The sequence below is a fragment of the Tinamus guttatus genome, unplaced genomic scaffold (assembly GCF_059628265.1).
Source record: "Tinamus guttatus ecotype Peru unplaced genomic scaffold, ASM5962826v1 Tinamus_guttatus_pri_ptg000029l, whole genome shotgun sequence".
Classification (NCBI taxonomy): Eukaryota; Metazoa; Chordata; class Aves; order Tinamiformes; family Tinamidae; genus Tinamus; species Tinamus guttatus.
The window spans coordinates 547,390-571,864 of record NW_028288563.1 but is presented as its reverse complement, the minus strand read 5'-3'; the positions used below and the strand labels follow the sequence as shown (position 1 = coordinate 571,864).

The following is a 24,475-nucleotide window of genomic DNA, read 5'->3' as shown; positions in this document are numbered from 1 at the left end:
GTCAGCGGAGGAGCAGAGGAGCTCTCGCCTGGCTCCTGCTCCTGCTCTCCAGGGCAGGCACGCATGCTGGCGCCTGCTGCACCTCGGCCGCTGCGCTCTGTTTGCTCAGCCCTTGCTTTAGCCAGGCCGCTTGTCCCTTGGAAGGCTCTTGCTGAATTGAGATGGGAGGGAAAAGGAGCAGTTATCCTTTAAAGAAGGCAGGGCAAAGTAGCGATGCTCCAGCTTAGGGAGGAAACGGTGTCGAAGCACAAGCGCTGTCCAGGGAGACTGCGGGTTCCAGAGCAAACATTCCGCCAGAGCCGCTGGCAACCAGCTGCGGGGGCCAAGCAGCCCTTTGAGCCTTGAAAGTCACAAACACAGAGCCATGGGTGTGGTGCCTTTGCGATGTGCCATCCCTGAGCAACGGCCTCTCCAGTAGGATGGAGGTTGCTCCCAGCCATAGCAAGTGTTTTGCCACCAAGGGCACCTCTGTCAATTCTGCAACAACAGCTCTCTGCTGTGTTTTGTTTCAAAAGGCCAGTCCAGCTCCCTAGTGCAGGACTGAAAGTTAGCCTGACCATGTCTAAGGGACTTGTCTAAGGGTAGCTTAGCCTTTAGCTTCAGTGCTTCCATATTTCATTGACTATATTTTATTGACTTAAAACAATTCTGTATGAAACAGGGCCACCTATCTTCCCTTTGCTCTTTTTCTGCACTCATTCGACACAGAGGAGCAAAAGGTTTTTATTGTATCCGACAGCAGAGAAGGAACACACACAAGACTATAACTTAAGAACAACACCAGTCATTTTATTTAGAAAAGATAAGGAACTACCTAGAAAGGGAAGAGAAGAAGAAAAAAAAAAAGTTTGCTGGAGGTTGCTGAGGCCGCGTGATGTATGGCAGGAACAGCATTGGGACCGTCTATGAATACTGTGATAATGAAATCCAAGCAAAACAAGACACACACCCCAAAGGAAAGAAAACGGAGCAGCACTGGCTCCCATCACCCCCAGCTACCACCAAACAGGAGTGTCGTGCATCTATGCACAGTATCACCCCTCTGATTAGAAAATGGCATTCAACATGCAGAAGTACAAGTAAGCCCATAGTTCCAAGGCCCTTTGGCCCTAAAGCCCTAGGATTTATCCTGAGCCTTCAATCTCTGTCTTACACTGTTTATCCCAAACTCCTAACTCTTTATTCTTCTTTATTCCTATTCTTTTAGCCCCGAGATGTAGCCCTAGCCCTTTCATCCTAGCCCTTTCCCACTGCTTCTTTCATCTTAGCCTATGGGGATCACAGAGGAGCAGGAACAGCTCAGCAACCCCTTCTAAGCTCAGGGTTTTGGTATTTTCACAACCTTCTCAACTGGGGTTCCAACAACCCAGTGACCAATCCCAGAGAAGGGCACTCCCTAATCTTCTACAGGTGACCTCTATATCCCCACAGCTCTTTACCTTCACCAGGTGATCCTTATTAACCTTTCCTCCTAACTATTCCCATAATTATTGGCCTCAGAAAATCCTTTATCCACCACCAGCCTTCGTTCCTAAGTTAAGTTTCTGATCATGGCGGGGGGAAAGTTTGGAAAGCTCAGTTAAGTTACAGCCTATAAAATGCACTGTAGAATGCCTCCATGTATTTGTCAGTGTGACGTGACTCGAACTTTGATTCCTCATGATCTGATTTTTTTTCTTAAAATCTCCTCACTTTACAAAGAATGTCCTGTATCGTGTAGTTTAATCAGCTGTGAAAGGCAAATGTAGTATGTAAGCATTTTCTTAAGTTGACTTAAAGCCCATTTTAGAATATTCACTGATTAAAAGCCACTTCCAGAGTTACCTTTTTAGGGTTTTGAAGCCTTCTAATTTCTAAACCACATTTCCTGGTGGCTGCTTTCTGTGTATTTGTTGCTGTGCCTGCATTGCACGTCATCTTAAGTAGTCTTGTGCCCCTGGAGGAGCTGCTGTTGAAGCACACAGCAATCCTTATTGCCTCCTTTTGCTGGTAACTGGAATTCTTTGTTTGGGATGCTGAACACTTCATTTTGTGAGCAGGCTAGAAAGTTGACTTCATAGCTTCCTGCTTAGGTCCAAATTCCTTTTTTTTCAAAGTAAAGCAGAAAGATTGGATCTTTTGTGTATATGCAGTGCCTTGATAAAGTTTCTATGCAGGCACAAAGTACGTGCATGTCAGGTGCTCTGCATATTTGTGACTGATTTTCTTGGTTCTTTTAAGCAGGGAAACTTGATGTATGCTTCCAAGAAGAATGAAGCTGCTGAAAAAGCTTATGCAACTCAGGTGATAGGTTAATTCTGGCTTTAAATTATCTTTACTGCTCACAGAAGTGAGCTAACTACTGGATAATTTCCATGCGTGTGTAATTCTCTATTGCCATCGGGGTTACAAGCCAGAGGGATGGATGTCAGGGCTGGGCTGGGCTGAGCTCAGGACAGATGCTCAGAAAAGTAAAGGAACACATTCACAACATGCTCACAACCAAACACAAATAAAAGGCAACAGATGCCACAGACAGGTGGGAAGTCAAGTAAACGGGCAGTATTATTCAGCATGGGAAACAGTGCTCTTGCTACAGCAATAGTGGGGCAGTTTTCCTGGTTTTGTGCAGCACAGCAAGAATTTTCAGGAAGGGAGATGTGCATGAGAGCTCCTCTGAAGTGTATCCTCCTGCTGTAGTTACAGAATCGTCATCATCATCAGAAGCAGCTGATGTTCGTGATGCTGAGGAAGGTGAGGATCCTCAGAAGCGTTACGGCCTCAGGCAGAGGAAAACTGTCATATGCTACCAAGCTCCTTTGGAAAGTAGGTTATGTGCACAGGTACTCTCCAGGGCTAAATGATTGCATGTAACTGAGATATAATTTCTTGAATATATTTATATACACACACACTCAGCTTTGATTTAGATTTCTTCTGCAAGTGCATTTTGCTGCATTTATTGCATGCATGTAACCTGTGTACATTGCATTTCTTTGCCACTTCAGTTGCTCATTGCCATTTCTGTCAATGCCCCATTACAAATGGACTGCTAAAGGGTCACTTCAGAAGGTCTACTTTTTATAAATCTGTTTCTACTTGTAGTTTAGTTTATAATGACTTTTTTCTTTCATTGCACTGTTTTATCAAAAACTTAACCTTTAAGTTTTGTTATTTCCATATCCAAACTTACTGATTTTAATTTAAAGGTCTCCACTGAGAAGTATAAAAAGATATATGTACATATCCTTCAAAGAAAAGTCATAAACCCAACATGGTACTCTTACCCTCTTGTCACTTTGCGTCCTGAAAAAGCTACTGTGTGTGTTTCCCTTGTACTGTGCATTGAGAAAAGACACTTGAAACTGCTTTCTGGAGTTATAAACAGGTGAAGCATCACTTTCTGCCATTTTATTTCATTTTATAGAATCATCATCATCAGAAGAAGCTGAGGTTTGTGATGCTGAGGGAGGTGAGGATCCTCTGAAGTGTCACGAATTCAGGCAGAGGAAAACTGTCGTATGCTACGAAGTTCCTTTGGAAAGTAAGTTATAAGCACTGTAGAGTAATTGATGGGCCAATGGTCTTCAGCCAAAGGCTGAAGGGTTGATATAAATACCCAACCAGGGTTGGGTATTTATATAACCTTCACACATCTTAACCCACCAATCCTGGAGCGTCAGCATCCCAGTGACCAATCCTGGATCTCCTCTGCTTCACCAGCAGTTCCTCAGTCCTAGTTTTGCAATCTTCAACAGGTTCCCTTCATGAACCTTTTATCCTATATATTCCCACACCCAAAGTCTTGTGTGCCTTCTATGCCCTTGTCCCCTCGAGGTCCTGCTGTGTTCCTAATGTCCTGCGTTCTTCATGCCACGCATGTCCTCGGTTCTCTATGTTTCCCTCCCCTGCCCTCTGTATCCCTAATCCCACATGCCCTCTGTGTCCCTGATCCCATCTGTGCCCAATCTCCCATGTGTCCCTCATCCTCCATGTGTCCACCCAATATCCCGTGGCCCCCAATGCCTTGTGTCCCCCGCGTCCCTGCACTGTTCCCGACCAAGGTGACGCACCTGCAGCACGAGGAGGCAGCGCAGACAGCCCGGCCACTCGGCACGGCGGGTGCCCTGCAGCAGCCGCCGCAGGAAACAAGGCAACAGGGGGCTGTGCCCCCCTGTGCACCCACCACCACCACCTCCACCGCCTGGAGCACCTCTGTCCTGCGCTGGCAGCTCTGGGGCAACGAGGACACCACTCAGGACACGCAGGGGATGCTCGGGGTCCCCTTTGGGCCCAGAGCAGGGTCACGGGGGAACCCAGCGGTTCTCATGTTGGGTTGGGAGTGGGCACCCAAAGTGGCTCCCATTGTGTGCGGGGGGGTACCAGGTTGGGGGGGACCCACTGGGGATCCCATGGAGCGTTGGGGCATGTTGGGGTGGGTACAGGGCACCCAATGGGGTCATGGGGACCATGGGCACCCAAAACATGGCACAGGGGGGACCTGGGGACCACGAGCACCCCAACAATGACATGGAGGGGACATGGGCAACATGGGCACCCCAGGCCTGGCACAGAGGAGACATGGAAACTACTGAGGGTGACTGGAGTAATCCTGGGGACCCAGCGGTGACACTCACTGGTGCTGGATGCGGGTGAGGATGTCCGAGAGCTCGGCCTGCAGCTTGACAGCAGCCACCAGTGGCTTCTTCTGCTCCTGCAGCAGGTCCCCAACAAGCTGGGGACAGACAGGGGTGGTTGTGCAGAGGGGTCAGCACGTGCCTGGCAGGATCCCCGTGTCCCCCCGCTCCCAGCAGGACCCGGGGGTGCCCCGATGCTCACCTGGCCCTGCCGCTCGGCCATCTCTACCACAACGATGCTCTCGGGAAGGGCTGTCTCACACCCAGAGCTGCTTGAGCTGCTCAGGGAGCACCTGGCAGGAGCCCTGTGGGGGCCCCAACACGCTCAGGATCCATGGGGGCACCCAGGGGGACGAGGACAACCAGTGCTGGTGGCTCCCAGGGTGTCCCCACACTGTGCCCACACCGGTGTCACCACCCCAGGGACCACCATAGTGCCCATGGCTGGGACAGGGGAAACTCGGGCTGTCCCTGTCTTGTTACAGACCCACTGCCCCGATCCCTGCTGTGACGTCCTGCATCCCTGGCGTGTCCCCTTCCCCTGGCAAGTCACTGAATGTCCTGCGTGTCTCTAACTTGCCATGTCTCCTCGATGCACCATATGTCCACCCAATGCTTCATATGTCCCCCGATGTTCTCTGTGGCCCACCAATGTCTCACATGTCCCTGATACTCCATGCGTCCCCAGTGCCCCATGTCCCCCCTATCTCTCATGTGTCCCTAATGTCCTGTGTCCCTAATGCTCCACATGTCCCTCATGCTCTGGCTGTCCCCTGATGTCCTGTGTCCCCCTGATTCCCCATGTGTCTGCCCATGCCCTGGGTGTCCCTAATGTGCTATGGACCTGGTGGCAAACGTGTTCCCAAGCTCCGTTTGGCCCCAGATATCCTGTGAACCCCTGATGTTCTGTCCCCCTGATGGCCCATGTGCCCCACATCATCCTTGTGCACCCAGTGTCTCATGTGTTCCTTATGACCCAAATTCTCCCAATTCCCTATGTATCCCTAATATGCTCTGTGCCTCATGTCCTCCATATCCCCAATGCTCTGTACATCCCATCATGGCCTCTGTCCTGACAATGCTCCATGTGTCCACACGTGTCTTGTGTCCTCTTATGTCCCGTACTCTCCATTAGCTCTTGTGTCTCTCAATGCCCTGCATGTTCCCAGATCTCTTATGTCTCCTCCTGTTCCCCGTGTTTCTCCAATGCCCCATGTGTCCCCAAAGGCTTGTGTGCCTTCTATGCCCTTGTCCCCTCGAGGTCCTGATGTGTTCCTAATGTCCTGTACTCCTCATGCCACGCACGTCCTCGGTTCTCTACGTTTCCCTCCCTGCCCTCTGTCTCCCTGATCCCACATGTCTTCAGTCCCCTCTGTGTCCCTGACCATGTGCTCCCAATCTCCCATGTGTCCCTCATGCCCCAGGTGTCCACCCAATATCCCGTGGCCCCCAATGCCTTGTGTCCCCCCGCGTCCCTGCACTGTCCCCGACCAAGGTGACGCACCTGCAGCACGAGGAGGCAGCACAGACAGCCCGGCCACTCGGCACGGCGGGTGCCCTGCAGCAGCCACCGCAGGAAACAAGGCAACAGGGGGCTGTGCCCCCCTGTGCACCCACCACCACCACCTCCACCGCCTGGAGCACCTCTGTCCTGCGCTGGCAGCTCTGGGGCAACGAGGACACCACTCAGGACACGCAGGGGCCTGAGATGACCCCTGTCCTGAGATGCAAAATCCCCACAACTCCACAGATCCCCTCTTGCTTCCTCGACAGGGACCCCCAAGCCCTCTTGGGAACCCAGTTTCCTCCCTTTCTCCTGCACTCCAAAATCCATTATCCACTCGGGGACCCCAAATCCCACTTTAGGGCCCCCAAATTCCTCCTGCAACCCCAATGTCCCCACACCTCAGGAGCCAAGGACCCCAACTCAACCCATATCCCCCCTTCTATCTCAAACCCCAGCCTCGGTTGCCTGGCACCCTCCACCCCAGCTTGCCCCTTACCTGGCTGATGTCAGCTCCTCTTGGCTGCTTTTCACTTGGGTCTTCAACTTTTCGGGGATTCCTCCAGAATCCATGAGCTTTTTATGGTCCTCCTCCTGCAGCCTGTGCAGGGAAAGGTCATTGGGGGGGGGGTTAGGGCAGTCAGTTGGGGCACCCCAATATCGGGGGGAAATTACGCATACCCATTTGGGGAGAAAAGGGAGCTGGGGGCACCCAAACCTGGGGTGGTGAGTCCAGAATACCCCAATATTATGGGTGAAATTCTCTAGGGAACCCCAATATTGTTTGTTTGTTTGTTTGTTTGGAGAGAGAAATATTGGGTAGGGTCTCAAAAAACTAGGAGCGACTCCAATATGTGGGGGGGGGGGAATTTGGGGCACCCACATACTTGGCAAAAGGGTCAGGGCACCCCAACTTTTGAGCGAAGACAGCTGGGAGCATCCCCAATACTGGGGAATTCCAGGGGACCCAATGGCAGCCAGGGGTGCTTTGGGCACCCCAATGTTGGGGGGATCCGGGGCACCCCAGTATTTTGGGTGAAAGGAGCTGTGGGCACCTACACTACAGGGAGGGGTCTGGGAGATGCCGAGGGCACCTCAGTATTGGCCACCCAATATGGGTGGGACACCCCAATATCCAGTGTAAATGGAGCAGGGGGCAGATCCATATTAAGAGGAGCCTGGCAGAAGTTGGGGACACCCTAACACTAGGGGTGTACAGAGTGGGGGGGGATCACCAATGCTGGGGGGGTCTGTGGCACCCCACAACTGAGGGGAAAGGGACCTGGGGGGCACCCTCAAAACTGGAGGGCTCTGCGGTAACCCAGGACAGGGGTGAAAAGAGTTGAGGGAACCACCAGGACTGGGGGGGTCTGGCAACAATATTGGGGTCTCTGGGGACTCCTAATATTAGGGATGAAGGTTTCTGGTGGCATCCCATTACAGAGGAGGCCAGGGTAGCCCAAAATTGTGGATGAAGGGATTTGGGAGCAACCCAAACCTGAGTGGGAAGTGGGGCAATTCCCTCCCATATCAGGAGATGGAACCTGGGGAACTCCGTTATGGGAGGGTCTCACCCTTCTATTGGGTTAAAGGGAGCTGGGGGAACCCCGATACTGGGGGAGTCTGAGCTACCCCAATATGGGAGGAAGGCATTAGAGGGCAGCCCAGCACTTAGAAGATCCTGGGGCACCTCAGTACTGGGGGGAGGCAGATGGGAGGCACCTCAATAGTGAGGGGAGTCTGGGGTACCCCAGAATGTTGGATAAAGGGGAACCTCATATTGGGGGGCAGATGAGCATCCCAATATCCATATTAAAAGGTGCTGGGGGTCCTAGGGCACCCAATATTAGATGTGAAGGGATTGGGGCACCTCAGTATTGGGGGTGAAGGGATTTGGGGGCACTGCAATCCTGGGGAGGAACTGGGACACCCCAATATTGGCTGAAAATGTAGCTTGGGGCACCCCAATCCTGGGCAGGGTCTGGGAAAGGTTGGGGGGAACCAAACACCGTGGGGGTGAAGGGAGGTGGATTCACCCCAATACCAGGGGTGTCTGGGAGAGGTTGGGGACACCTCAATATTGGGAGTAGAGGGAGCTGGGGGGTGTTTGGGACCATCTGCAGAGCCCCATTTTCTACAGGGAGCCTGGGGTCCCAGGGCCACCCATGGGTGCCTGGGGGGACACCCTACCTCACCCAACACTTTGAAGTGTCTCAGCAAGGCCAACAATTTCTGCTTGATGTTGGGCTGCTGTTGCGGAGATGGGGTAGGTCAGGGCAGAGGCAGGGGCAGCCTGGGGACCCAGCACCACTGGGGACATCCTGGGGACAACTCTAGGACCTGGCACCCTGGCACGTGGGGGAGCATCCTGGGTACAGCCCCCAGCTCCTCCTGCGGCACCCACAACACCCAAGGCTGCAGCAGGACCCCCCGGGCACCCTGTCACCTCCACCCTGGAGAGGCACCTGCTCACCTGGGTCCAAGCAGAGCCTGGGAGCATCCTCCTCCTCTTCTTCACTTTCTGCAGCTCCTCTTTCTTGTAGAAAAGGTCCTGGGGGACAGTGTGACAGGGTGGCACCATCGGGGGCACCTGTGGGTGCCGTGCAGGCAGTGGGACACCCGTCAAGCTCCCACCTGCTGTGCAGAGCATCGTCGCTGCCCTCCTGCTCCAAGTAGATGCTCTCCTCCTCTGAACAGTTGTCCATGTCAGCAGAGTCATCTGGGGGCACCCATGGGTGAGCACCTGGCTGGGCTGCCCACCCTGGGGATGCTCCCATGCCCCTTTTCGGCGGGTGCTGCCCCTGCTGGGGGAGCTGCCCTGTGCCCTTGGCCATCCCCATTCCTTGCTCTTCCCCTCTGATTGCAGCGGTGTCAGCAGGGACTCGGGGCACCCGTGGGTGCCTCGGGGGCCTCACCTGGCATCCTGCTCTTGTGCTTGTTGTCCATGCACCGCTTGACACTTCATCCGAAGCTCGGTGAGGGGCACTGCCACGTTCTGCAGGAGCACCTGCAAACCTTGGGCGCTGGGCACCCAGGAGCTCCACGCTCGCCTCCGGCCTCCCGCATGCACCACAGACCTGGGTGTCTGCGAGCTCGCTGCTCACTCTGGACACCCGCAGGCACCCGAGGACCCTGGCATCAGGGTGCCCCCCAGCAGGCGCCCACACGCACCCGAGGGCCCAGGCGTCCGGGCGCCCGCATGAACTCAAGGGCCCAGGCTTGCAGGTACCGGCCTGCAGGCACACTGGGGACAGGCACCCCCACGCACCCAGGTGTCCCGGCACCCACACGCACCCCAGCACCCAGGCACCAGGGCACCTGCCTGAGGGCACCCGAGGGGCGCATGCGCTGGGGCAGCCAGCAGGCACCCGTCGGCACGTGGGCACCCAGGGGTGCAGGGCACTCGGGACACACGGCCCCACAGGGACAATGTGGGCACCCCTGCCCTGAAGGCTGCAGGGGCTCGGGCATGAGCTCTGGGCATCCAGGCTGCACGGGGGAGGCTGCTGTGGGTGAAGGGGCCAGGGGAAGGGCGGCTGGAGGGTCCCGGGTGCCTGTGGCAGGAGGGATCGGGGGCTGTTGCGGGGAGCGAGGGGCGCTGGGGGCAGGAGCTGTGCGGGTGAAGGGTGCTGGGGTGAGGGCCAGGCGGGAAAGGGTCCTGGGCACCGGAGTCTGTGGGTGAAGGGGGCTGGGGGCAGCTCAAGGGGGAGGGGTCCTGGACGGGGGCTGGGAGGGAAGTGTCCTGGGGGTGGGGGGTCCTGGCAACAGGGCCCTGCGGCTGCTGGGGGGAGGATCAGGCTGGGGAAAGGGAACCCAAGGGTCAACGGTCCTGGGGGTGGGGGCACAAGGGGGATGGCTCATAGGGCCTATGGATCAACTGAGCAGATGGGGATCCCCTGGCTGAAGTGTTCAGGGGGTCGGGGCCCTACGGAAGAAGGGTCCAGGGAGCTGGGATCCACGGGGAAAGCGCTTAGGAGGTGGGGGCTCATGGGGGAAGGGGCCGCGAAGTTGGGCTCCACGGATAAAGGGTCCAGGGAAGCAAGGCCCATGGATAAAAGGTCCAGGGAAGTGGGGTCCACGGATAAAGGGTCTAGGGAAGCGGGGTCCATGGATAAAGGGTCCAGGGAAGGGGTGTCCCCGGGCAAAGTGTTCAGGATGTGGAGGTCCGTGAGTGAAGGGCCCAGGGTAGGGGGACCTACGGATGAAGGACCCAGGGGATGGGGGCCCATGGATGAAGTGTTCAGGGCCTGGGGCCCTATGAATAAAAAGTGGAGGGGCTTGGGGTCTTTGTGTCCTGTATCCACAAGGTGGGGGCCCATGGGGGAAGGGTCCAGAGGTTTGGGCCCTTTGGAAGGGTTCAGGGAACTGAGACCCAGGGGTGAAGGCTTCAGGAGGCGGGGGTCTATGAATGAAGGGTTCAGGGAACGGAGACCCAGGGGTGAAGGCTTCAGGAGGTGGGGGTCTACGAATGAAGGGTTCAGGGAACCGGGACCCAGGGATGAAGGCTTCAGGAGGCGGGGGTCTATGAATGAAGGGTTCAGGGAACCGGGACCCAGGGGTGAAGGCTTCAGGAGGCGGGGGTCTATGAATGAAGGGTTCAGGGAACCGGGACCCAGGGGTGACGGGCTCCATAGGCGGGGGTCGATGGATAAAGGGACATGGAGGTGGGAGCCCATGGGGGAAGGGTCCAGGTGATGGGGCCCTATGGGAGAAGTGTGCAGGGGATCGGGGCCCATGGGGAAAGTGCTCAGGATGTGGGGGCTGATGGGGGAAGGGGTCAGGAGGTGGAGGCCCACGGGTGAAGGGTTCAGGGGAGGGGACCCTTCCGAGGACGGGTGCAGGGAAGAAGGGTCCAGGGACGATGGGTTCGAGAGTTGGGGGTCTACGAATGAAGGGGTCAGGGAACCAGGGACCACGGGTCATGGGTTCAGGGAAACGGGGCCCACGAGGGAAGTATTTGGGAGGTGGGGGCCCACGGGGTAAGGGTGCTGATGGGGGGGGACCCTTAGTGATGGGTATGGGAGTTTTGCGCCTGTGAGAATTGGGTTCTGCAGGTTGGGGAATACAAGTTGTGGGCCCTGGGGTCTGGGGTCCACGGGGGATGGTTACTGGGGGCGGGGGCCCACGGGTGAAGGCTCCAGGGCAGCGGGCACTACGGAAGGAGGACCCAGGGAAGCAGGACCCATGGGAGAAGGGTTTGACAGTTGGGGGCCCATGGGGAAAGGGGCCGGGAGGCGGGGGTCCACGAATGAAGGGTCGAGGGGAACAGGGTCTTCGGGTAAAGCATCCTGCAGGTTGGGGCCTTCGGGTGAAGGGTTCAGGGGAGGGGACCCTTCCGAGGACGGGTGCAGGGAAGAAGGGTCCAGGGACGACGTGTTCAAGAGTTGGGGGTCTATGAATGAAGGGGTCAGGGAACCAGGGACCACCGGTCATGGGTTCAGGGAAACGGGGCCCACGGGGGAAGTATTTGGGAGGTGGGGGCCCACGGGGTAAGGGTGCTGATGGGGGGGGACCCTTGGTGATGGGTGCTGTAGTTTTGCACCCGTGAGAATTGAGTCCTGCAGGTTGGGGAACACCGGCTCTGGGGTTTGGGATCTGGGGTCCACGGGGGATGGTTACTGGGGGCGGGGGCCCACGGGTGAAGGGTCCAGGGCCGGGGGCACTACGGAAGGAGGGCCCAGGGAAGCAGGACCCATGGGTGAAGGGTTTGACAGTTGGGAGCCCATGGGGGAAGGGGCCGGGAGGCGGGGGTCCAGAAATGAAGGGTGCCGGGTACCAGGGCCCATGGATGATGTGTTGCATAGGTCGGGGTCTATGGGCTCCTGGGAATGGGGGTCCATGTGTGAAGTGGTCCTGGGGGGGACGTCCCATGGATGAAGGGTCCCCTGGGCCTAGCCGTGGGCCTGAAGCAGCCTGATGTTTAGACCAGACGGCTGAGGGATCCTGGGGACTTGTTCCCACGGGTGAATGGTCACTGGGACATTGGCCTGGAGTGGGGGGTCTTGTGGGTGGGGGTTCTATAACAATACAGATATGGTCAGAAGTTTTGGGGATGAAGGGGCCTGGGGTTGGGAGCCCGAGGTTGAGGTGCCCAGGTGGGACGTGTCCCTGAGTGGGGGGCCCTGGTGTTGAGGGCCCGAAGGTGACGGGTCCAGCTGGTTGGGACCCAGCAGGGAGGGCTCCTGGTGCAGGTGGCCCCACAGCGAGGGCTCCTCGTGCTGGGACCCCCAGGGTGGCAGGTCCCGGTGGCAGCGCCCCAAGGGCACTGGGTGCCGGGGGCCGCAGGGTGAGGGGCGCCGCGCGCGGGGGCACCTGTGCGGGGGCTCGCGGGGCCGCGGGCCCCGTCTCCAGCTGCAGCTCTGGCATGAGGGGGGCGCTGGGCCCCACGGCCCCCTCCAGCTCCTTGTAGCGCAGCACCCGCGGGGAGCCCTGTGCCGGGCTCGGTGTCACCAGGAGGCACCCAGCAGTGCAGGGGGGCAGGGCCCCCTTCCCACTGGAGCCCCAGCCACTCCATGGAGTTTCCCTCCTGCCTCAGGAGCCCCTGGCAGCTCTCCAGACCCACTGGAACCCCCAGCTGCACCACAGGGCACTTATGGGATCCCCTCCAGACCCATTGGGATCCCCTTGCCTGCACTCCAGGGCAACCACTGGAGCCCCAGATGCCTTGGGACCCGCCTGCACCCTAGACCAGCCTGGGAACCCCACAGACCCACTGGGATCCCCTTGTTGCACCTTGCGGAACCCTTGGTCTTGCCCAGACTTCTTGGTACCCCCACCTGCACCCTGGAGTACCCATGGGACCCCCAGATCCCTCAAGACCCCCTGTGGCACCACAGGGCACTCTGGGGATCCCCAATCCCTTGCAACCCCCTGCCTGCACACTGGGGCACAGAGGGGACTCCACCAGATCCTTTGGGACCCCCTGTTGCAGCACAGGGCACCTTTGCCCCCCTCGCCCCTTTGCAGGCCCCTTGTGACCCCCAGGCCTGCACCCTGAGACACCCTCATTGCCCTCCAGACCCATTGGGACCCCCCATCAGGTGCCCTGGGCCTCCCTTGCTCACCCAGACCCTTTGGGACTCCCCTGCTGCACCCTGGGGCACCCATGGAACCCCCAGAGACTCATCAGAACCCCCTGCCTGCACCTTGGGGCACTCATGGGACCCCAACAAACCCCTTGGGATTCCCCTCTTGCACCACAGGGCACCTTTGGAACCCTCCCCCTGCTACAGATGCCTCGTAACCCCCTGCCTGCGTCCTGGGCACCCTTGACCTGCCCCCCCTGCCCCACACACACCCACTGGGACCCACTCTTGCACCCTGGGCACCCTTGGAACCTCCCAGACACACTGAGATCCCCCCACCTGCACCCTGGGCATCATTCCCCACCCCCAATCCACTGGGACCCCCCTCCTGTTGCACCCTGAGACACCAATGGGACCCTTCAACCCCTTGGGACCCCCCTGCCTGCATCCTGGGCCACTATTACCCATTGGGATCCCCGTGTTGCACCATGGGGACGCCAGACCCCTTGGAACCCCCATGTTGGACCCTGGGACACTCATGGGATCCCCAGACACCTTGGAATCTCCCTGTTGTAAACTGGGGGACCCACGGGACACCGCTGGTCCCTTGGGACCGCCCAGCCTACACCCTGAGGCACCCATGGGCCCCACCAGACCCTTTGGGGCTCCCCTGTTTCACCCTGGGGCATCCTTGCGGCTCCAAGACCCCTTGGGTCCATCCTGCCCATGCTCTAGGGTACCACTGTGCCCCTCAAGACCCGCTGGGAACCCCTGTGTGCACCTTGGAGGACCCATAGTCCCTTTGGGACTCCCCCTGTTGTACCACAGGGCACCACTGAACCCCCACCCCCGTCCCAGACCGCTGAGGACATCCCTGTTGCACCCTGGAATCCCCCCAGACCCATTTAAACCCCCATGTGGTGCCCTGGGGCATCTATGGGACACCCACGCGAATCCTTCTTACCGCCACGTTGCACCCTTGGAATCCCCTTGGGACCCTCCTGCCTGCAGCCTGGGACACCCCTGGGCCCCTCCAGGCCCCTCGGAATCCCCCTCTTGCACCATAGGGCGTCTTGGGAAGCCCCTGGAACCATTTCCCAACCCCTGCCTGCAACCCGGGACAGGACCCTTGTGCCCTTTGGACCCCGCAGTGCTCTGGGACCCTCACCAAAAGCCCCGATGATCCATCCCATTGGTACCCCCTCCCACCAGCTCTGCCCTGCAACAGCGATGGGACCCGCCAGACCTCAAGTGCCAGGGGCCCCTTCGGCGCGTTCTCCACAGACCTCTTTGAGTCCCCCAGATACCCTGGTGTCCCCCCTGGGGGAAGGAACCCTTCGGTCCTGGCTCTCCCACCCACGGGACCCCCTTGGGTCTCACCTGGGGCTCGGCAGTGGTGGCGTCGGGGTTCTTGGCCACTTTACGCACAATGCGCAGCCTCTTCAGGAATGCTCTGAAGAACCTGGGGAGGATGGGGGGCGGGCAGGTCAACGGACAGAGTGGGGGCCCCGAAGCCTGGGCCCATTCCCATAATCCCAGCAGGAGAGATGGGGACCCCGGCCATGTGCACAAGCACCAGCGTGTCTCACGCACGGGTGACGTGACGGTGACCACAGGCACCCACGTGTCTCACACACGGGTGACGTGATCCTATGCATGAGAACACGTGTCCTGCACACACAGGATGCGAGTGTGCTGACGAGCACACACGTGTCACAGGAGGCACTGGGGGGAAGGGGCACCCGGGGTGTCTGGCACCCAACGCAGGGGGGCACCCGGCCCCAAGGGGGCGGCTCTGGGGGTGCTACGAGGGGACGGCAGCACCCAGGGGGGCCCAGCGGGGCCAGCACCCACGGGGCGGCTCCCGCCGCCGCTCACCTCGGCACGCAGCCGGCCGAGCTCCGCTTCCCCATGGTGGCCGCGCGCAGCTCCCGGCCCGGCCGCCTGCCGCGCGCTCACGCACAGCCCAACGGCCGCCGCCCACAACAGCCAGCAACGGCCCCAGCCTCCGGCTGCGAGGCCGCGGGGCCCCGACCGGCCCCTCGCCCCTCGGGCCGCCTCCAGCCGCCGCCTCCCGCGGCCCCGAGCGCGTCTGGCCACACGGGGATCGCGCAGGGATCGGTCGTGCGGGACTCGCGCCGCCCGCAGCCGCCGCCACCGCCCGCCGCGCACCTCGCTGCAGCCCCGGGGCCGCCGCCGCCTGCAGCCGCCGCTGCCCAACGGCCGCCTCACACGCTGGCCCCGCCCACGGCACGCGCCGCCACGCCCCCAGCCTCCCGCCGCGCGCTCATTGGCTGCTTCTGCCGCTGCCCCGCCCACCTGCCAGCAGCAGTACCTGCCCCGCCCCCAGGCCCCACCGCCGCCACCTGATTGGCTGCGGATTAATGAATATTCGATAACATCGGTAACATTGGAGCCCAGCGCTGCGGCTGGTGCCAGCAGGGGACGATCATCTGTGGGCTGGAAATGTCCCACTGCAGAAGCCTCTGCTCCCGCCACGTAAGAGGACAGGACACCTGCCCAGGAGCAGGAAGTTGGTTCACTTCCTCCTGCTCCATGGACTCTTCACGGGGAGTTAATCCATGCATCAAATGCCCATGGAGAAGCTCCTGGGATGCAGCGGGGTTCAGTTCCCTCCTTTGTGCTCCACAAGTTCACAGGAGGTTTCCCCTTGACTAAATTTTATGTCTCTCTGCATAGGAGCTTCCTGTCTAAGCTGCCATCGTAATCCATAGGGATGGAGAGAGGGTGGCAGCTGGACACACACAGACGCCTTAGGACTTTTGAAGGGACAGAGTGGTGGTGGGGTCGTGTTTCCATGTTTTTCCTAAGTAAAGCAGGACGAGGCAATGGGCAGCCTTATGCCAGACTTAGCCTCCAGAAAAACATTAAGTTTGTGTCTTTCTTCTGAAGCTGGGGTAACCGGTACACCAATGCACCCAAAGGATTGCAGCAGGAAAGGGCCTCTGCTCTGCCTGTGCGCTCTGTGGGCTCCAGGGGAGGAGGTCAGAGGCCCAGCGTGGTCTTTCGGGGACCAAGGGCTGCATTCGGGGTTCATGTCCCTGGGAGCACTGCCACTGGAGGTGCAGAATGGTCTCTGAATTGAATGCCTGGGGCTGTCACACAGTTGACAGTGCTGATGACAGATGCCCATCCTTGTGGAAGGGAGCCTGAGGCTCCAGGAGAGCTCAGGGGAACCTCAGGGATGCCTAGGGATGGCAGTGAGTGCAGTCTCACCAAACATGAGGCAGCCCATGGTAGAGTCCCCCAAAGACCATGCAGCAAATGCAGGCATGCCTGGGGAAAGGAGGGCTCGGCAGTCCCTGGAGAAGCAGGGGGGACCCAGGAGGCTCAGGGAAGGAGAACTGGAGAGTGATTCATGCACTCGCAGTGAAACACCACAGGCTGGCGCTAATGCACACCTGAAAACATCTCCTGCTCTTGCAAGAGCCCTGGGGTTACTCTGAGAACCATAGACACGTGTCAGCCGTGCCAGTCGTGAGCAGCCCTGTTTGGCTAGATCTGCTTCCCACCCCAGCCACCAAGGCCAGTGCAGAGTCAGGAGTCACCCATGGCCTTAGGGCCCCACAGCCCCACTAGTCTTTCCATAGAGATTTTCCGAAAACAACTGACGTGGAGAGAAAAAACTTCCAAGAGTTTTATTTGGAGCCGGCGATGGCTGTTTCCACCTAGCGCTCGTGTGGGCACATGGGTGCTCTGGGACACGATGCAGCAGCATCTCTGTAGGCCCCAGGACACAGTGTCTGTTGCTCTGCGCCAGCCCCACTCTCAGGATCCTGCCGGGCTCTTTCACCTGCGCCGCTCCTCTCGCTGCCCTGCGATGCAGCGGCAGCAGAACGCTCTGCGCAGAGCCCGAAGCGCCGTCCTGAGCCGCGAGCACCATCGCCGGGGAGCCGCAATGTCTGGGAGGGTGCTGATGCCTGTGGTGGGAAGCAGAGCTGTGGGCAATGGGCTGCACGGGTGCAGGGCTGCACCTGCCTGTCCCTGCCGCGAAGGGCTTCCTGAGGGACTGTGTCCTCAGCACAGCAGCCCCTGAGCGCTTTCTGCTGCCGGCCTTGGTGCCGCTCGCTGTCCCAGACAGACCTGCTGTCCCCAGCAGGGCTCTCCACTCGGGTACGTACCTGGCTCAACGTCTGCCGTGGGGCTGCAGGAGGATGATGACTTCTCCTCTTGGGGCTCCGAGGCCTCCTGCATGGACAGAGCAAGAACATGCACCCGTCGGCCATCGGCTGCAGCTGCTCAGGGTACCGGTGCCCTGGGGTGCACAGGGGAAAGGGTTTGGGGTTGGGGAAGGCTGCTCAGGGCTGCGTGTCCCAAGGGAAGGGACCTGCGGCTGGCAGGGCAATGGGACACAGCTCGTTGTGGGGTCGTAGCAGCAGGCTGGGCTGAGGCCGTGATGCACAGGGGAACAGAGGCAGCCGCTGCGTGGAACAGCGGGGCTCATGCACTGGGTGAGGAGGGGGCTGCTGCTGGGGCTGCCCCTTCCCTCCTCGCTCGGCATCCAGGCCCCAGAGCTGAACGTGACACAGGGGTGGAGGGGACATCAGCCCTGCACCTTTGGCACTTGGAAACAGAGAGGACCCATCATCTCCCCATGGCAGACCGCACAGGGCAAATGGCTGGGGGTGACAGTGGGGCACCGTGGACAGGGGAATCCCTTGGGATGGGGCAGCTCTGGGCATGCCCTCTGCACCCCCCCACGCAGCTCACATAGGAGCTCCCTTGGATCGTGGGGACAGGTGACATGCCCCATGCTTACCTGGGGAGCAGGGCCTGCAGCCAAGGGAGAAGCTGCTGCTTTTGCTTCCTGCAACAGAGATTCCTCAGCTCCTCTGGGCATTGCTGGCTCAACAGAGGGGCTCTCCACCTCACCAGGTCCCTCACTGATAGCCTCTCCTTGTTTGATGTCGGGCAAGCAGGGCACCTTCTCCAGGTCCATCTCCCTTTCCGCAAACAGGCTGCGGAGGCTGGGTCTAATCCAGGCCAAGGAGCTACTTTCCTCCAACTCCTCCTCTGGCAGAAGCTCTTCATCACCATCCTCCTCGTCATCGCTCTGCTCTGCTATTTCCTCCAGGTCTCTCCTCCAGGTTTCAATGTTCTGCTTGGGGGCATGAGCATAGAGGCGCTCCAGCACCTCCCACTTGCCCTTGGCATCCTTGAGGAGCTCCACTTGCGTGATCTCTGGTTTCCATAGATTATGGAAGGAGTTTCTGGCAAGGAGCTAGGAGGAGAGAGGCAGAATTTGTGAAGGGAGCTTCTTTTCCCAACAGGAAAGGTCTCCTAGGGCTCCTTCTGCCAGTGCTGGGACAACCTGGCTGTCACAGCGTGGCACCGGGGCCGGCCCCAGCACCGGGAGGGCTCCCACCTGGCCCAGCCCTCCCTTGCACTCACCTCCTTGGGTCTCACATTGAGGGATCCTGATGCTGACAGGGAGAAACGCTCCCCATGGCCCTCCTCTTCCTCGCCCTGGCTCTCCTGCAGGCTCTGCTCCTTCCTCAGGAAAGTGACTTCCCGGATCTGCACCAAGCTCTGCCCCGTGCGGGCCAGGCAGCTCCTGTCGAGCTCCTCCAGCGCCTCCGTCTTGACGCTGAGCACCCCCAGGTACTGCGCGGTGTTGTCTTCGTGCACACGCAGCGGCCTTCCTTGCACGTGGCAGGTGATGCCCACAGGCTGTTGTTTCGGGTCCTGCCCTGCTGGTGCTCGTCGTGGTGTCCCTGTCCCACCATCCTTGCCTGGGGAAGCTGGTGTACCAGTCCTGCTGACCTCCCTTTCTCCTCCTTGAGCGCAGGGATACGGCCCTTCCTCAGCTGCAGGGGCTCTTCCTTGGTCGCACTCCATGGTCTGGAGCAGCCACGAGCTTGCCTGTGTGCCTTGATCGACGGTGTGTGCCAGGGCATCAGGCTGTGCTGGCTGCTGGCTGGCTCCAGGGCTCGCATCATCAGGATGGCTCAAGGGGGCAGACCCCAGCCCCACGCCTGCGTCCTCCAGACCCACAGCAGGAGGTGTGGGGCCATGTGGGACAGATCCCTGGCTCTCACACCCCAGCTCCGTGCCAGTTTCTCCATCAATGCTCTGAACGAGGCTGACAGACTCAGGTGAGAAGGGCCCTGGGGATTCCAGTGGGGCCATTTCACTGCAGCACCCGGCAGTGACGTCTTGTGCAGAGCTGGGTGGCACCACTGTAATGGAGGAGCTGCTGAGTCCAGCCTCCTCCGAAACACCTTCAGCTACCATCGCACCCTGCTCGGGATCACCCGGGGCAGAAGAGGCCACTTCATCTTCAGGATTTGCCCTGGCAGGCATTTGCTGCTCAGGAGGAATAGTCTGTGTTCCCGGGACAAAGGAGGAGGTTCCCGAGAGCTGCTGGCTTTTCAGGGAAAGATTTGTCCTCTCACCACCCCCTTGCAACATCCTGCCTTCTCCCACTGATGATGCTGAGGACTCAGGCCTAGATCGAGGCAAGAACTGCACATGCTCCTGAGTTTCCTGGATGAGAGCTTTGGTCTCCCACTTGGGTCTTTCAAGTGGAGGCAAGGCCAGACACGATGCCTTTAGCTTCTGCTCTTCCCTTCTCTTCCCTGAGTCCAGAGCCATCCCAGCCCCAGGAACAGGTGGGAAGCATTCCCTGGCAGCAGCTTTGCTGGAATTTGCAGCCACCCTCTCCAAAGCCATGTTCATTCTCTCCAGGACTCTCCTGGCCACCCCTTCCTTGTCCAGGACAAAGGCCCTGACTTTGGGAGACGACCTGCAGGACGCTTCCAGAGCAGGCAGCTTGGTGTGACTTGCAGATCCTGCTGGCTTAACTGCAGAGTCCTCCAGGCCTCCCTGTCTCTGCCACGCTGCCTTGGATGGGAGAAGTGGGAAGCTGGGCACATCTGATGTTCCCGCTCTTCCAAGAGTCCTGCCAAGACGTGCCCCGCTGGCTCCTAAAGGACTCTTCCTTACAGGGCTGGTGGAGGGATGCAGATCTTGCACCGCACAGGAGACATCGCTGGCCGTGTCCTCCACCACCTGCAATCGAAGCCCACCACAAAGGCCAGGTTACTGGTGTCCTTTTCTCTCCTCCACACTTCCCAGACGGACGCTTGGCTGTCACCGCCGCTCAGCTCTGTACCTGTGCGATGCCGTGTTGGGAGCAGCGTGAGTCCTGAGGGCCGGGCAGTGGCGGCAGCTGGTCCCTTCGGTGGGATGAAGCTGGGGTCCGTCTGCGCCGCACTGCTGCGGGCAGCTCCTGCTGGCCCACCTGTGGGGAGAAGGAGGCCCATGATGGGGGCACTGGTGTTGGTACAAGCAGCTCCTAAACACAGGAAACCCCAGTCTCGTGTCAAAGGGAACCTCCTGGCTGAGCAAATTCCGGCTGTGCTTGGCCCGAACCTGCTCTCTGCCCTCAGCACAGAGCTCATGGGGTTCATGTGGGCCTTGGAGCATCCAGATCATGGAATCATTGTTTGGGAAAGATCTTCAAAACCATCAAGGCCAACTGTAAACCCTTCAGCACCATGCCTGCTAAACATCCCTAAGTGCCTCATCTACACGTTTCTTGAACACTGCCAGGAACAGTGACTCTACCACTTCCCTGGGCAGCCTCTTCCAATGCTTCCTTCCATGTGGAAAGTTTTCCTAATATCTAACCAGTGCCTCTCCTGGTGCAACCTGAAGCCATTTCTTCTTTTCCTATCATTGCACCGCCTCATTGCACCCTCCTTTCAGGTAGCTGTAGAGAGCAACAAGGTCACCGCTGAGCCTCTCTTCTCTGCACTGAATAACCCCAGCTCCCTCAGCCACTCCTCATAAGGTCTGTGCTCCAGACCCTTCACCAGCTCCGTTGCCCTTCTTTGGAAATACTCCAGCATCTCAACGTTTTTCCCATGCCCAAATTTGAATACAGTTTTCAAGGTGCATCCTCACTGGCACTGAGTACAGTGGGAGAGTGCAGGCCGGGCTGCTTTTCCCACGGCCAGGAATACAAGTCCCCTCACTGGAGGAGCTCCTGCCCCACTATTGTGACCCAGGGCTCCTTGCTCACCATCCTCGTGCTCTCCATGCGGGTCCTGTCCCTGTCTACCACCTCTCCCTCCAGCCTCACCACTCACCTCACTCATGCACTCTTGTGCACTGGAATTCCTTTCCGTGGATGAGGAACAGGAATTACCCTGTTGTTCCTTCTCCATGTCTAGGAACCTCTCTGAGGATCTCTCGCACGGGCACCAATGGCAGTTGCTCCCTGCTGGTTGCGCCGCTCTCCTCAGAGTGAAGACCCCAGCAGGGACACGGTCACCTTGGGGACTGCCCCATCACAGTGGCCTGTGGGTGTGATGCCACCCCCATCACAAAGCCCTGGGAGTCGCCATGGGGACACCAGGCACCTCGTCGTTTCCTCCTCTCCCCACTCCAAAGGAGGTCCCTGGGGCGCAGGACGAGTTGTCCTCTCCACAGCTCTGCGCTCACCGGGCCTTGCAGAGGCTGCCCCTCATTAGGCGCTCCACAGCAGACACCCACCACGAGGCCACCCTGTTGCTCTGCCCGCCGTCCTCGCCCCTGTGCTCTCAATTGCCTCTTGGTTCACCCCAAGGCAGAGCTCCCTGTATCCCACTGCTCCCTCCCTGCACTTCTCTTTCCCACATCGCCCCGTGGCTATTCCTTGCCATCCCAGGCCATCATTTCCTCACTCTTTTTGGAGTCCTCTTCCTCCCCGAGTTGCTCCCACTTTGAGGCTCTCCTCACCAGCGTGGCCACCTGCTCGACCATCAGGTCAGCACATGGGAACAGCCGTGTTTTAAACCCCCTCAGCTGCATGTGACACCAACCCCCAACTGGCCTCCACAAAAACACAAAACACTTGGGACTCTCATGCTTAGGTTCCCGACATGGGCTTGTTTCTGCCCACACTCATTTACCACCCCCAAAATTCCTGCCCTGTTGGTGCAGCCTTGAGTGGCAAGAGTGGAGAAGGGAGTTAATACCATTTATTAATTGAAAACAATATGTAAAGAAATCGTTCTTGTCCCCATCTAGGTGCCCTGCCTAGCTAGGAGACATTAGCTATCGTTTTAATATGTAAGAAATTGTTATGGGTTTTATTGATATGTACAGGGTTTTTAACAAGGTTCTACAAGTGGAAATCAGTGGGAAGAATACAGCATGTATAGGAGAACAGTTAAAGGAAGGGAAAGAAGGGAAAGCATGGGAAAATTACTAAAAGCATAGGGAAAAGTGCAAAAGTGTGGCAAATGAGTGCAAGAGTCGGAAAATAATAGCTGGCAAATGTAAGCATTGGAAAAGAAATTGAAGTGGCAGGAAAAAGTGCAAAAGCATTGGAGAAGTGTCAAGATCATGGAAAATAAGGAAAAACATGGGTAAGGAACGATAGTGTAGGAATATGGTCAAAAGTGTGGGAATGGTTACAAAAGTGGAAAGAGTGTGAAGTGATGGAAAAAAAAGGAAAGTGCAAAAAGAACACGGAGAGCTCGGTAATATTGAGAAAGCATGGGAAAAGAAGGAGAGGTTGGGTAAAAGATGAAAGGGTAGGAAAATCTTCACAAGTGTGGGAAAATGGTCACAAGCATGGGAGGGAATGTTTGTGAAAGAGAAGGAAAAAAAGTCAAAGTGTGGTAAAATTATCAAAGAAGAGGAAAATGTGAGAAAAACGTGGGAAGAAGTGGCAAAGTGTAAGAATACTAGTAAAAATGAATCTGTGGGGAAAATATCCAAAGCAGGAAAAAAATAGACCGTGTGTGAAGCCTTGTGGAAGGGTCCAGGGTCCCCCACATCTCCAGCGTGCCCCTGCCCTCAGAAGGCGTCTGCCCCCACGGAGGAGGGACGCTCCTGCCTTCTTGTCACCGCCAGGTGCCTGCAATGTGCCCCTGCTCTGCTGCCTGTTGCTGAGGGTCCCCAAGGCAGCCCCACTGTCTGCAGACCCCTCTCCTACCATGGAGCAGGCCTGCCCGCGCGGTGCCTGGAGACCCCAGCAAGGCTGCGCTTAGAGGTGAAGGTGTGACTGTCCTCTGTGAAAGTCTGATTGGGGCCAAGGGCAGGAAAGGACAAGAGACAACAAGGACAAGCAGCAGCAAAGGGAATTTCAAGAGAGTTTAAAGAAAAACTAATAATAATTTTTGTAGCTGAGCAGCACTGGGACAGGAGCCAGGAGATTTTCCTGGTGGAACCACCTACCAACCTGATAGAAGAGTAAAGTTAGCCCTTCCCAGAGCAACCTGGTTGCCTTCCACCTCAAGAGGAATGCCTGTGTGCAAAAGGACAAAGCAGGGGATTTTGTGAACTCTCGCTTTAGCAAGGGCATTGAAAATGTTTCTCATAGTCTCCTTCTAGTCAAATTGTGAACTGATCTGCAGAGGATCAGTGGACCATAAGACAGGTGGATGGAGCATCAGGCTCACTGAAAACAGTGATCAGCAGTGCAGTGCTGCCAAGCGGCAGCTGGCTATTAGTGGCATCCCTCAGTGATCAGCATGTGGGACAGTACTGCTTCATCATAACATCATAACATCAAGTTACTGAAGAAGTCCCTGGATGTGGGCAGCCTGTGTTTTGGCAGCCTGAGGTCACCCTTAACCCATTTCCTCTTCATGTCCTCTAGGGGTGTGGAGAGTTTCGGGAGAGGGAGTGATAGAAGGTGTTAAGGGTGCAGCGACTAGAGCAGAGACCTTGGGGTGATGTGCCTCTCCCATTTCTGAAGCACCCTTGACTGGAGATAAGGAGGACTTGGCCTAAGGCAGTGGTGGCATCCAGTTGTTTGGGCGCTGTCAGGAAACCGCTCCAAAGGGTCCTGGTTTTCCTATAGGTGCCCTGCTGTGTCTGCTAGAGACATGGGGTTGCCCTGGACACCCCAGGCAGCCCACCTGTCCCTGTGGGCCTATTTTGGTGTCACTGAGTCAGGTGCCTGCACTGATTGACATCAAGTGCTTGCAGTGTCTGCATGTGCCTCAGCAGCCTAGTCGAGGAGCTCTGGTGGCAGTGGACATGTGGTGTCCTTTCAGGTCACCAACTCCCTACCTAGCCCCAACTCATGCCCTTGACAGAAGTAGGTGCATGCCTTCAAGCACCTCGCTCGCTTTCAGTGTCACCATGTGCTTGTGTGTGAGCAGCTGGCTTTCCCCCTCCATCCCCAGTGATTTTAAAGGGAGCATAGAGCAGGATCTTGCTTGCACACAGCCTTGCTGTGCTCCCTTCTGCCTGCACAGGGGGAATCCCACCTCCTGGGTGCTTTTGTAGAGCACATGGGAAGGATCTGAATTGCCCTTCAGCCCAGGGCCTCCTAAGCCAGCCTGAGAAGCCCAACCTGGCTCATCTGA

The 24,475-nt window shown here is 58.0% G+C and overlaps 1 protein-coding gene across 1 annotated transcript in view; it reads right to left on the bottom strand.

Annotated features, from left to right (window-relative positions):
- Positions 1 to 24,475, bottom strand: part of LOC148596155 (uncharacterized) — a 51,479-nt gene that overhangs the window by 13,996 nt on the left and 13,008 nt on the right. Inside the window, exons 5-7 of the mRNA XM_088529901.1 lie at positions 20,281 to 20,409; positions 18,558 to 20,177; positions 17,926 to 18,387 (exon numbers count right to left, since the gene is read on the bottom strand). Of these exons, the coding sequence (XP_088386027.1) occupies positions 17,926 to 18,387; positions 18,558 to 20,177; positions 20,281 to 20,409 (2,211 nt within the window). The remainder of the gene's footprint in view (positions 1 to 17,925; positions 18,388 to 18,557; positions 20,178 to 20,280; positions 20,410 to 24,475) is intronic.